We start from the raw sequence: 14,055 nt of genomic DNA, 5'->3' as shown, positions 1-14,055 counted from the left end.
TAAGACAAAACCCGACGATATTTTACGGTGCGCCAGAAGGGTCAGTATATTTTGCCGGGTTAAAAAAAAAAGCAGGTATAGGATCAGATTGAAATGAATTATAGTTAGACCGGGAAAACCTCCTCTATCGGATTATCAAATGGACGTTCCTTTATTTTTAAAAGAGACTTCAACCTGGCCACTTTGAATCCTTTGTTTGATATCTTCCTTGTAAGCAACAACACTTTATAGGGATAGGGTATTAATACTATTGATTATAGCATCAACTTGGAGATATAGTGGTATTGGTGGAATGCTACTAGTCTACATCAAATTGAAAAACATTGTTACAGTAGTTCATTTCTCTTCTCAACCGACCATCGGTGTCAATTTCTATATGTAAGTTATATGTAAGCACCAATTATTGTATCACCTGTTTCTCTAATATCAGGTTCAAATTGTTCACCGAACTTTAAATAATTTATCGAGAATGCATCATATATATATATATATATATATATATATATATCGGAAGGTGATTGAGGGTAATGTTTGAAATTAAACAAGCTCATGTAAAAAGTCTGCCTCATATAAATAAAGTCGACAAGCAGAAGAACAATGTTAGTTGCCATTGGAATTCAGATTGAGTATTGATACACTGACTCGTCCTTCAAATGTAACAAATATGGTGTTAATTAAGAAATCAAGCATCTTGATAATGTCATTCAGAGAACTCTTTGTTTGAATCAGAATAAGAAACCAGTTAAATTGAAACAAATCAAAAACACATCCAGAGGCCAAGTTGAACACTCGTTTTCATTAAAGACAGGAACACTCATTTTCATAAACGACAGGAACACTCGTTTTCATTAAAAACAGGAACACTCGTTTTCATGAAACACAGGAATACTCGTTTTCATTAAACACAGGAACACTCGTTTTCATTAAAGACATGTTTCTAAACCAAATATCTTTTTAAGATTTTGAGGTAAGAAAAATTACGATAAATATAATAGAAACTATCAGTCATTAATACTAAAATTTCCACAATTATTAACTATATCCTTGACCTTATTAAGTTTTTATAGTGACGAGTGTGGACAATAAAAAAAAAACGACCAATATTAAACTCTTCATATTTTGATTTATTTAGACCACTCCAAATTTGATAAATGTTGTATTCTAGTTTTCAATTCACGCGTCTTTTGTTTGCAGGAGCGAGAAATGTTTTTTTTTAAATAAAAAACAATCGTATTTTTGCCGAATTGTGGGACAATTTATGCAAATTTTAGCAAATATTTAGAAAGTCTATTGAGATTTGATTTTGGTTTCAAAATTCTTTGGGCGAGCGAATTCGAAGGTATATTAATTAATCTAGTTTTAAATTTGTATCCCCTTTAAGGCAAGGCGTTTCCCAAATATGTCGCATCCATCTTAATGGTACTTTATGAGCTGTTATTAACTTCTCATGTTTATATAAACAAGGGTCAGAATGGTGTTGTTCCATGAATCCTTCCAAGGAATATAGCCTAAAACCGAGTTGTTGGATACACAGAGAAATATACACATCTTCCAAATGAAAAAATGGAACATGCCTTGATATATTAACAATTTTTGTGACAACGTTGAAGCTGGTAACATAGCCAGTACCTGAACAAAATCCTGGATATGTTTTTTGAGGATAACTCCTAAAGGAGGCATACCATTTCGAAGTTCTGTCTCTATGCGGCTGTCCAATCTTAAAACAATATCCTCCAACTGCAGTTTGTAGAACGTGGTCGTTTTTCTTGATAACTTGAATTAGCCCAGGAATATTCACATACATATCATCGTCCGTCTTCATAACAAACTTTGCATTTTTACAATGCTTCACTGTCCATTGAAATCCCATTATTGTTTTAAAAGTTAAATTCGAATATGAATCTTTAAAGTCTCCCAGCACAATATCCTTTGTTATGGAATTTTCTTTCTTAATCTCTTCAGTCTCAGGTGATTCGCCAATTAGAAATATGTATCTGATCTTTGCTTTGTTCATATTGGCATATTTTAACCAAGTTTCCCTAATCGCCGTTCGTGCCAAACTATTTTGTGGTGACGACGTTATTAGGATTAATAATTTGACATTTGCATTTTCTGTTTTACAAATATCTGCATTGTTGATTTCAAATTTGAAAATTTTGGAAAAACACCCTTCACATTTCAGAGGCCTTTCTTTCGATTTTGATACATAAATTTTCGAATTTGTCAACGTATTCATAACAGTATCTGGCATTTCAGCTTTCATTATGGGCGAACGTGTGACATCTTGTATGATAATATGTTGGTGGTGAGATTTAAGCAAATTTGATGAAGAATCAAAACTTTTAAGAAAATGTGTCGTTTCATTTATAACGTTATCAACCCCGTGAATAAGTTTTATTGTTGTCAAATATATCTTCATGGATTTCAGGTTTGTGTACAATAAAGTTGGTAATAAAAATCCGAGTAAAACAATAGCTGAAAGTAAACCCGAAACCACATGCCTAGCGTTACTTTTCATAACAACTTCACACACTGAATTGGTTTTATCGGCAATGATTTGTGGCTCTTTTATATCTGAAATAAGAAAAAATCATATAGGCTATATGTTTTTTAATCAAGGACTTTTGACGAGGTTAATGCGATATATTAGGACCTGTTGAGATTATATTGATAGAGGACGAAGTCCGAGGTTGAATATAATCTATTAGGTCCGTATATAACGTATCGAGTAAAAGTGCTTGATTAATATATAAAATATGTACTAAATAGTCTAGTATGAAAATGTACTTTACTGTTTTTTTTTTTTTTTTGTGTATATTGCATTATATTCTGAAAGATTTTTTATATTGACTGTCAGGATATATTTAAAACATAGATTCCATATAGTAAATACACTTTAAGTCACGTGATAGTTATAACCAATGTAAAAAGAGGAATGCTACTCCATCTGTAATATATGAAAGTGAGAATTGGCTATCGCTTCAAATCAACTCGAATTATTTGATTTCAATATAATAATACCAGACTCAAGCTAGCGACCAATCCTAGCGACCAATCAAGCTAGCGACCAGTTCTAGCGACCACTGAAGAACACAATGAGAATCAACTTGTCAAAGAATCATAATGTGGTATATGAGAAAACCACAAAACGACATAATGAAACAACGTTCCGTTAAAAATAAAATATGGCTACCAATACGGTTTATATTGTTTTTTTTTATCTTTAAATAACTAGAGATATCCACCACATCAAGTCAGAAGGGACACTACAACATCAATGTTGTCTGTAGCCTAATGTACTGACTAGTTTGCTTGCTAAATGTCTGCATCAATATAAATAAGTAAAGGGAGAACGTCCCAGAAAATCGTAAAACCTCAAAATATCGTAATACAATAGAACAACAAAGGAGATAGGGTATCTTTAATCAGCAAATGCACAGCGAAAAATACACAAAAAGCAAAGGAACAATCTTTTTTAGCGAACGATTTTTATTCCCCTACATAAACACATACTTTATGTTATTATATATGTATTTATAGAATGGAAAGTGCGCTCCTCTACGTATTTTACTCTATAGAGAAGGGCATATACTATATTTTGAGGTCTTCTTTACGTTTTCTCGGTTTTCCAAACTATTAACCTAGATGGTAAACAAAAATCAAGGATTGCAAATAAACTATTAAAAACGGATCGTATATCCCCCATCACATAATAGTTATTTAGTAATTTACGGATACGAAATGAGAATAAAAAGTAAACGAATTGAATTAGAAAAAAAAAACAACGGTGTTTGTCTATGATAATTTGCTCACACAGTTATTTTCCATATTCAGAGAACCGTAAATAATTTTAAAAAGAACATATTTTAATAAACATGTGTACCTAGTTTCAACTTGATCTGACTACAATGTCGTCTTAGATTCAATCTAATACAGTTTAAATGGATGGATACACGGAAAAACGAACGGACAAACAAACCTACAGATCAGATAACATTACGGTCTTTACTGTTGTAGGCGTAGCATAGAATAACTATTTAATGTGAGTTGACTTAGACTCGTTCCTGTGTACAATGTATAAGCTTTCAAATAAGCGAAATAAAAAATATCTTATGTTCGAAAGAATTACTATATACTGGCTTTCTATACATTCGGCCGCCTCAAATGGTCCGAGTACGATACACAGTTATCGTCCTTTGATTTTTCGTTGTCCACGAATATAGTCCTTAGTGTGGACAGTGTGTTAATTGCCATTTTTTTATACCCCTTCCAAATGTATTTCTTCATGTTCTATGCCTCAAACAGCAAGTAAGGGGGGGTTAAAGCGTACTGTAAAAAAAAAATTGGGTCATCAATTTTAAAGTATTACTAATTTAAAAGTAGTGATTTGGTCCGATTAATTAGAAAAGGTTAAAAAATAGCACATCGGAAGCTTTCAAAAGATTTCAGGACCCCTTAACATAAAATTGTTCATATTTGGAGTTAGAGCCAAGAAATTTTTCTTTAATATTTGGATGTTATTGAGAAAGTGTAGGTGGGATTCAATTCACAAAAGGTTTCAACCCCCAAAAACTCATTTCAGTGGGCCCTGCTCTGATTTATTACCTTTCATTTGAGCCCTATCCGGTGGCAAACTTTACCGTATGGAGCTTGCGAGGCTTGCCTAAAGAATGTACGTTGGACACGGAAAAAAAAACAACATCGCTACGTGTGGTAAAAAACTTTGCCGTAGGGAACTGTACAGAAAGACTGAAAAATGAGCCCATACCCATAACTGTATAGGTACCTCAGACTTTGGATGGCCAGTGAAATCTTCAGGTGCACTTTCCCACCCAGGGATTGATACGAGTTGAAGATATGGATAATAGCTTTCAATCTAACCACCTGCGGTCAAGAACTTTGCCGTAGGGGGATGGGAGTAAAGCGACTGCTGCCACCACCCAGAATGGACCAAAATGAGAAATTGAGTATGTTGTTGTCAGCTTCCGGTGCACTTTCCCACTTGGGCATTTTCATGAATAAAAGGGTCTGGGACAAGCTTTCAATCCCACTAGGTGTGGTAAAAAACTTTGCCGTAGGGAACTGTACAGAAAGACTGAAAAATGAGCCCATACCCATAACTGTATAGGTACCTGAAGACGTCACTGTCCATCCAAAGTCTGATGTACCTATACAGTAATGGGTATGGGCTCATTTTTTCACTCTTTCTGTACAGTTCCCTACGGCAAAGTTTTTACCCACACCTAGTGGGATTGAAAGCTTGTCCCAGACCCTTTTATTCAGGAAAATGCCCGGGTGGGAAAGTGCACCAGAAATATTACATTAATATCTGGAACTATGGCTGGTATAGCTATGAAAATACGGAAAGTCAAACAGAAAATAGCCCATTAAACATGTAAAAATAACATTGATGTTTTAATAAACCATCTTTGAAGGCTAAATTAGTAGTCAGCTGTCTGAAAATGAATTTTATTGCACAACAACTTTCATATATAAAAAATCCACAGGGGCCAAAATGCGAAACCAAACTCCTAACTGTGTATTGCTGTCTTCTGGTTCCCAGAAATCCCAGAATAAAAAACCGGTACTAAGCCAACTATACAACGGGGGAAATTTGCCCTGTTTTTTATTAATTTTTTTCTGATTATTATTCAACACGGATCTTTAGTGATCCTAAGTGAATACGCTTTCATTTGATACCAAAATGAACTAAATATTATACTTATTGACAAAGATTTATAAATATGCATAGTAACTATTTTGTTTGATATAATGTACTACTCTGTATGTTCTCTTGATCGGGCCGATATTATAGTAATTTTTATAAATGTAATAGGACTAGATTGTTTCCCTTTACAGTTATCAATTATTTTCGACTGTTTTTTTTTTTTTTTTTTATTTGCTTATCATATTATATTTTCATTTTATTCATTCTAATTGATATTTAATAATTGAACAAGACTGACATTCCAGCTCCTTTATTTATTTGACGTTTGTTATAATTTTGTTATGTTATTTACGTTTGCTTACAATTTTTCTAATACTTATTTAGATGAAATAATAATAATATTTCAATGTAACTGTTAAATACTGATTTGTATACTGAAATATTGCAGATAAAAAAAATTGTCGATGTAACAGTATCGTTTTGCGTAATATGTAATAATTTTATTATGTATATATATGTAGAATGATTGAATAAAGGTAAAATAAAAACAAGTTGATGCACAAAATCAACGAGATATATTTGAAACTTACTCTGATTACATTTGAGAAGATAAGAAAGAATATTCACACAACATAAGTTTTTGTCATTAAATCAGTATTTTTTCTTGACATTGCATTGTGTGAATACGAATAATTTATCTAAAAAGAATGTATTGAATAAGGAATAATGTATAAAATGTTATCTGTTAGACAACTTATTACCCTTTTGTCTTTATCGGTCACTTTATTAATAACATGCTACATAATGTCTGAATAAAGGTTGAAACGAGAAAAAAAATGAAAGTTGTATCTTCACAGAAGGAATTTACTTAAGAGTTTAAACAGTAAAGTTGACCTTATACAGTATAAAACATTATATGACTATTCTGTATGAATACTTGTGTGATGCAAGATGTATAAGAAATATTTTTGAGAAACACTTTTTAAAGAACAACATTGTTGTACTAGAAACCGAAGGATTCATAACATTCGTTTTCTAATTTTCGTGTTGATTATTTATGTCATTATACTTAAAACATTCTTGTGATATTTTTAAGTAATATGTAATATGTCTGTTGTATATAAATGTTGAATTAAAGATTTAAAAAAAATGCATCTGGCTGAACGTAGTTTAAATGTTTTGACTTGATGAATGTTGCATTGAATAAATTTTGTTTTGTCTTTCTTATTATATTTTTATTTGTTTTACTGCTTTCAGTATTATCTGAAGTGCCTTGGACTATACCCTATATATACTGTTTCGAGAACCACTCCCCTCAAACCTAAACGGTTTTGAGGAAATACTCGATATTTGACAATGCCGCGGATATAGAAACCCTTTAAGTTACATGATTATTCTAGTTCATTGTTCACTTAAACATTTTACTTATCTCACCGTAAGTTGACATTTGAACGGCTGTACTTAGATTTGCTATAGTCTGTTTTACAATACTTGCGAATATGTTCCGAACCATATCAATATTTGGACCATATGCGTGCGGTCATGACCATATGCATATACTCATATGGTCTGACCGTAGGCGTATGATTGGACCATATCAGTATTATACTCGTTTTATTATCAACGGGCCGGACCATATGAGGTATTTGGACCATAAGGGTTTTTTTAAATATCCAATCTGGAAACAGTAGATCTAGTTAAAACAAAAATCTCGATTTGAAATAAATGTATAATAATACCATGTAATATAAAGTCTTCAAAAACTGAATAACTGATTTAGATTATTAGACTCCAGCAAGCAAGCACTCTACTCATGTTTATTTGTTGGAATCCAAAATTAATATCAATAGCGATACATCATGTATTAAATATTAGTAGAACGTTGTAGTATAATGTCATTTTGTGATTTTCAGACATATCTCGAAATGGTTCTGTTACGTGTTTATGCTAAGTGTTAACTTAAGTGGTCGATGGAATTGGTCGCTACTTGATTGGTCGATAGAATTGGTCGCCAGCTTGAGTCTGGTTATAATAATAATAAGGACCGGGAAAACAGTTATCGTCCTTTGATTGACGCGTTGTCCACGAATATAGCCCATATAGTGCACACAGTGTGTTACTTGCACATTTTTTTAATACCCCTTCCAAATATAGTTCTTCCTTTTTTATGCCTCAAATAGCAAGTGAAATTACACTGTAAACCATTTTTTATCATGAATTTTAAGGGTAAAGTAGACATAAGTGATTTGATGCAGCTGAAAAGGGTTAAAATTAAGTATTTTGGAAGCTGTTTAAATTTTTTGGGAACCCCTTAGCATGAAATTGTCCAAATTTTGAGTTAGAGCTGATAAATTTTTCAATAATGTTTGATATAATTTGTCCAAAAAGTAGTACAACACACTGCAAACATATTATTGAGAAAGCGCAGGTGGGATTTTTTGAATTTTCATTTAATGGCTTAAAGATATGCACTACGATATAACTTTGGTCTTGGGCAATAAACAAGCACTTCGTGAATTTATTATTTCTTTTTAGATAAAATAACGAGTGTTGACATTTATAGATTCTTACATTGATACGAGTGGATTATCGGATTTATCCAATCGAGATAGTTAAATTATCAATTTTAAAGTTCGAGCCTGCGAGGACTTTAAAATTTATAATTTAACTATCGAGATTGGATAAATCCGATAATCCACAAGTAACTATGTAAGAATCTGTTTCTCTAATGATTAAAAAATAAATTTTCTTTTTAGCTCACCTGGCCCAAAGGGCCAAGTGAGCTTTTCTCATCACTTGGCGTCCGTCGTCCGTCGTCGTCCGTCGTCCGTCATCCGTCGTCATTAACTTTTATCTTCTCTGAAACTATTGGGCAAAATTTAACCAAACTTGGCCACAATCATCATTGGGGTATCTAGTTTAAAAATTGTGTCCGGTGACCCGGCCAACCAACCAAGATGGCTGCCATGGCTAAAAATAGAACATAGGGGTAAAATGTAGATTTTGGCTTATAACTCTGAAACCAAGGCATTTAGAGCAAATCTGATATGTGGTTGAATTGTTTATCAAGTCAATATCTATCTGCCCTGAAATTTTCAGATGAATTGGACAACTGGTTGTTGGGTTGCTGCCCCCCAATTGGTATTTTTTAAAGAAATTTTGCCGTTTTTGGTTATTATCTTGAATACTATTATAGATAGAGATAAACTGTAAACAGCAATAATGTTCAGCAAAGTAAGATCTACAAATAAGTCATACAACCAAAATGGTCAGTTGACCCCTTAAGGAGTTATTGCCCTTTATAGTCAATTTTTAACATATTCATTAATTTGGTAAATTTTTGTAAATTTTTACAAAATAATTTCTTCTGTTACTAAAGGGCAAAGTTCATTATAGATAGAGATAATTGTAAGTAGCAAGAACGTTCAGTAAAGTAAGAACTTCAAACACATCACCATCATCAAAACACAATCTTGTCATGAATCCATCTGTGTCCTTTGTTTAATATGCACATAGACCAAGGTGAGCGACACAGGCTCGTAAGAGCCTCTAATTTTGTTAAACGAAAATCCCTTTCGAGTGCCTTTCACATTCCACGCAGTTGTCAATTTCATTAACACCTGTTAGCATATTTTGATTCATCCAGTTACCTAAAGAGATTATGACCCTAAAACTCATCTAATGATCTTTTGAGATCAACGTCAACCACACGTTGATTAAATTTTGTTATACAATGGGTTCGGAAAGGGATAAATTTCCATAGAATTAGAGAACAACCGATATCCAATTTTCTCGAGTTGTTAATCTATTCTCTTATATTCAACATTCTCATTGTTTTAACAAGTTATGTACAATAGAGCTATTATAATGGCCTTTGAAATTTCTCAAAAATGCTACGGGCCCAATATTTTGGCCCCTTTATGGTAAAACCTTAAGATTACTTTGAAGTACAGATTCATCGTATGTGTTGTATAAAATAGACATAAATTAGTTGTGGTTACAACAACACTATTTATTCTAAAAAATTTGACGGTTTAATTCGATTTGCGTCAGAAGTTGTGTGACGTTTACGTCTGTTACGTCACTTTTAAATTCATGACAGGTTCCTGTTCTCGAACAAACGTTACGTTACGTGTAATATCATTCTTTGTTAATGTCAAATGTTGGGATTTATGTTCACAATTTCATTGTCAATTAAACTTAAGAAACATAATTAATAAGCAACGAAAGAATAAAGCTCATTGTATGTTTTTAAATATAAATTAGTGGTTGTCTAAGTGGTTAGCGAAAAACGTTTGATTTTGGAAAAGTTTTTTTCTGAATGCCTAAATAGTTTGCATAATACTGAGCACATACAATAAGTATTCCGTTAATTTCAGTGAATGATATAAAACTGACCATAAATTTAATTGTGAAAATGATAGAAATATAGTGTATGCAAAGGAGTGTGACTGTCTACGGAAGCGTATTAGCGCTACACATGATTTTTTTTAAATTTTTAGACCTTTGCGTTATAACAAAAACCTTTGCGTTATAACTCAATTATAACATTTGCGTATATAACGACAACTTTTGCCTTATAACGCAAGGTTTGCGTTTTAACGCAAACCTTTGCGAAATAACGCAAATCTTTGCGTTAGAACGAAAACCTTTGCAAAATAACGCAAACATAAAATAACACAAACCTATGCGTTATAATAACCCAAATATCTTGATTTCAATTATTCATTAAGTTTTGTATATATGTCCGTCTGTCATTCATGCCGGTTGTGATTTGCAAGTAGATAAAAAAAAATGTTTGTGTATGACAATTAATTCACCAGCTTTGAACATCTATAAAGATACATACATACAAGGCCTAATCATTATAATAAATATGCATAGGAATAATGGAATACTTGAAGTGCAATTATACATAAATTAAGACTGATTTGTGCATCAGAAAAGTAAATAATTTAACAAGAAAATAGATATAGTATATTATATTGGCACATTTAAATTGAAAGATAAATAATGTCATACCAGTGGCGGATCCAGAAATTTTCACAAGTGGGGTCCCACTGACTGACCTAAGAGGGGGCCCGTTCCAGTCACGCTTCAGTGATTCTCTATATAAGCAACCAATTTTTTTCCCAAAAAGGGGGGGGGCGGGCCCCCTGCCCCCCCCCCTAAATCCGCCTATGCATACAATTATGAAACTTCCAAGTCAAATAGACAAAATGATCTTTCTGCTTTAAAATGAATTATTAATAAGGAACCTTTTTTTTAAATTTTGATGCAAGAAATCTTTTTTTTAATTCCAGAATATGATAAAGATTCTTTGATAGAAAGTCATTGAATTTTCATTTCAATATAGTGAAGTATTTTTTAACATGCTTGGGTAGCAATTTGAATGGAGAGAATATAATTTTATTAATAAAACATCTTCATTCTATACATTTATTGACAAAGGGTAGCTTGTTTGAATCTAACCAACTTTACACAGTTCTCAAACGAGAGCTTACTTTGGAAGTATATTTATATTCGTTTAAAGCTATATTAGCAGGGTTGATTTTTTTCTTCGGTATAACTTCAATTTACTAAATTTTCATTGTAATATATATACTAGTAGTTACATGGATATCGTTTTTGGGGGCCTTTATAGTTTGCTGTTCGGTGAGAGCCAATGCCCCGTGTTGAAGACCGTACTTTGGCCTATGATGGTTTACTTTTACTAATAGTGACTTAGATGGAGATTTTTCTTATTGGCACTCATACCACATCTTATTATATAATTCTGCTCATTATTAGTCAATGATATGTTCTAATTATTCAAGCATTTTACTTTGCAATGTCATTATGACTACAAATGTGATAAATTTTGATATATACAACCTCCTCCATTAATAACTGCTGTTTCTTTTGAATCTTAAATAAGAAATAAGATAAAACAAATGACGGTTTGCGTTATTTCGCAAATGTTTGCGTTATATAAACGCAAAGGTTTGCGTTATATCGCAAATGTTTGCGTTAAACGCAAAGGTTTGTGTTATTTTGCAAAGGTTTGCGTTATAACGCAAAAAGGTTAAACGCAAATATAGGAAGAAACTTTTGTTTTAAAAATGTGTGGCGCTAATACGCTTCCGTAGTATCTGTAAGAAAATACTTCATTAATATGTCTCAGGCAAAAGTGTTTGACAGCTAATCTTAAAGATCGCCACTTCTTTGTAAAATTGAGCTCCGAAAGACAGGCAACATACATGTATTTGTATCTTTGGTTTTTTTAATTGATGATGATGATGGATGGCTGTTTAACGTTCAGTGGCAAATTAATACGCATATCCAGGATAAGATCATGTTAATGATCGTTAATGGAAAATAAATATTTACCTGCTTTGTACTAGACCGACATTGCTTAGACGGATTTTTATTACATGCTATAGTCCACATGGTAACAGTCTGGAAGACGAGACTAGTAACCTTACCAGACCCTGAGCCGACCACTCTTTGCTCTTACTCCTTAATATCGCATGCTTAGCAGAGAGGCAACAACTACCAATTTTAAAGTCTTTTGTTTGACCCTGTGGGGTTCGAACCTACGACTTCCAACTTTCCAGCGAATACGCTACAACCAGACCAAGAAGGCGGTGTTTTAGTTGAGAATATATCTTTCAGTCTAAAAGTATCTATTTCAACTCTTTCATTTCAATTTATCAAAATTTTAAAATACAAGTATTGCACGGGTAGATGGGCGGACGGACAGACAAAGGTAAAACAGTATACCCCACCTTTTTTTTAAAGCGGGGGTACAAAAACATGAATAAAAAAACCAACATAGTAAACTGGAAGATCTAAAGAGTCTGTGTCGCTCACATTGGTCTATGTGATCAAACAGAGGATATTCTCCAACATTAATTGTAGACCAGAATATACATAACAAAAAACTCTTTCTTGTTGATCTTGTATTACTGATCTCTTAGTCTGTTTTGTTTCTCTATATCTTCTTTCGTTTTTGCTCAAAACACAAAAGAGAGAATGACAATCCTAATTTAAAGGCAATCACTCCTATAAGACTTGCTGAGCATTTTGGTGATTTTAACCTTGAATTATCTTTATTTATTACAATTTTCTATCATATATGACAAAACGCAAAAACAACTTGTAAAGGTGAAAAATCGTCTTTTAAAGGGAATCACTCAAATGGGGAGTCATTTGACCATTTCCTCTATATCGTCTTTATTGAAGATTTTGTTTTGTTGATCATTTTTGCCGAGCTATTACAGTTTCTATCTGTCTATTATAGTTTAATGATACAAGGCAAAAACGCAAAAAAAACAATAACATCATCAAAGGACAATTAGTCCTTGTAAGGAGTCGATTGGCGATTTTGATCATGTTGACCTATTTCCACTTGTCTTTCTGATCATCTCTGTTTCTCTGTATATATAATAGTTTTCAAGAAAGTAGGTTAAAAAAACATTGGCAAGTTTTGTCATTTAAGGGAAATAAATCCTATATAAGAAGTCATCTGACAGGTTTATTATATCGATTTGATAAGAAATATCGAGAGTTTTCATGAAATTGCAAACGAAATTGTAATTCTGTGCTTGAAGATGTTAAAATCATGTGCGCAATATTAATAGGTCATTAATATGATTCAGGATATCCAGATTGGACCATTTTGTCATTGCAATAAGGAACGTTCCTATGTATTTTGAAATTCTTGATTGATTATTTTTTTCACACGAAAACTGCTGTATTCCATAACCACGGTCACCATGATGAATGTATCGAAATAAATTTGTATCAGATATTTTATCAATTCTAAATAAATGTTGACAGGTTGTGTAAAATAAATGAAACATTAACTCATACATATCAAATCATCATAGATAATAGGATCACAATTGTGCACGTCATACGCGTGTTTCGTTTGTAAAAGAATCACCAGTGACGTCCGAATCACAAAATCTAAAAGACCAAATAAAGTAGGAAATTGTAGAGCTTTGTCGAAATATCATGGACCACCATGTTCGTCAAAAACATTAATATCGTATAGGTTTTGTATAATCTGATGTATTCATGGACTGTGTTAAAACTTTAACATATGTTATAAATCCATACCTGAGAAGTCTTGTATCCTGTGAGTTCTTACAATATCAATGTAGCAATGCTATAAACTTTAATTGCTAGGCTTAGTATATATTTGATAAAACCATTATACAGCCAATTAAGATAACTTTGAACATGTGTCTGTCACGTCTAGACAAAAGACAAGTGTATAGAGCTACTTAGCTGTATCTAGTAAAGATACATGTAAATAAACAGCAAATTAATAGTCTGGTGATTATAACGAGACGTGCTTATGGCATTGCTTTGTTTTTTAAATTTATTTTTTTCCAACTTCG

General features: G+C 32.5%; 1 protein-coding gene across 1 annotated transcript; it reads right to left on the bottom strand.

Moving 5' to 3' along the window:
• Positions 1 to 1,103: 1,103 nt before the first annotated feature.
• Positions 1,104 to 13,869, bottom strand: LOC143067121 (beta-1,3-galactosyltransferase 5-like). The gene is made up of 2 exons (XM_076240172.1): positions 13,772 to 13,869; positions 1,104 to 2,574 (listed from the first exon to the last, which is right to left on the bottom strand). Exon 2 carries the CDS (start codon positions 2,516 to 2,518, stop codon positions 1,349 to 1,351), a length of 1,170 nt encoding a protein of 389 aa, XP_076096287.1. The 5' UTR covers positions 2,519 to 2,574; positions 13,772 to 13,869; the 3' UTR covers positions 1,104 to 1,348.
• Between the last annotated feature and the right edge of the window lie 186 nt (positions 13,870 to 14,055).

Source organism: Mytilus galloprovincialis, chromosome 3, assembly GCF_965363235.1.
Source record: "Mytilus galloprovincialis chromosome 3, xbMytGall1.hap1.1, whole genome shotgun sequence".
In the NCBI taxonomy this organism is placed as follows: Eukaryota; Metazoa; Mollusca; class Bivalvia; order Mytilida; family Mytilidae; genus Mytilus; species Mytilus galloprovincialis.
This window is presented reverse-complemented; position numbering and strand designations above follow the sequence as displayed.

Coding starts and splice junctions, on each gene's coding strand:
- LOC143067121 (XM_076240172.1), bottom strand. CDS start 2,518: ATGAAAAGTAACGCTAGGCATGTGGTTTCGGGTTTACTTTCAGCTATT.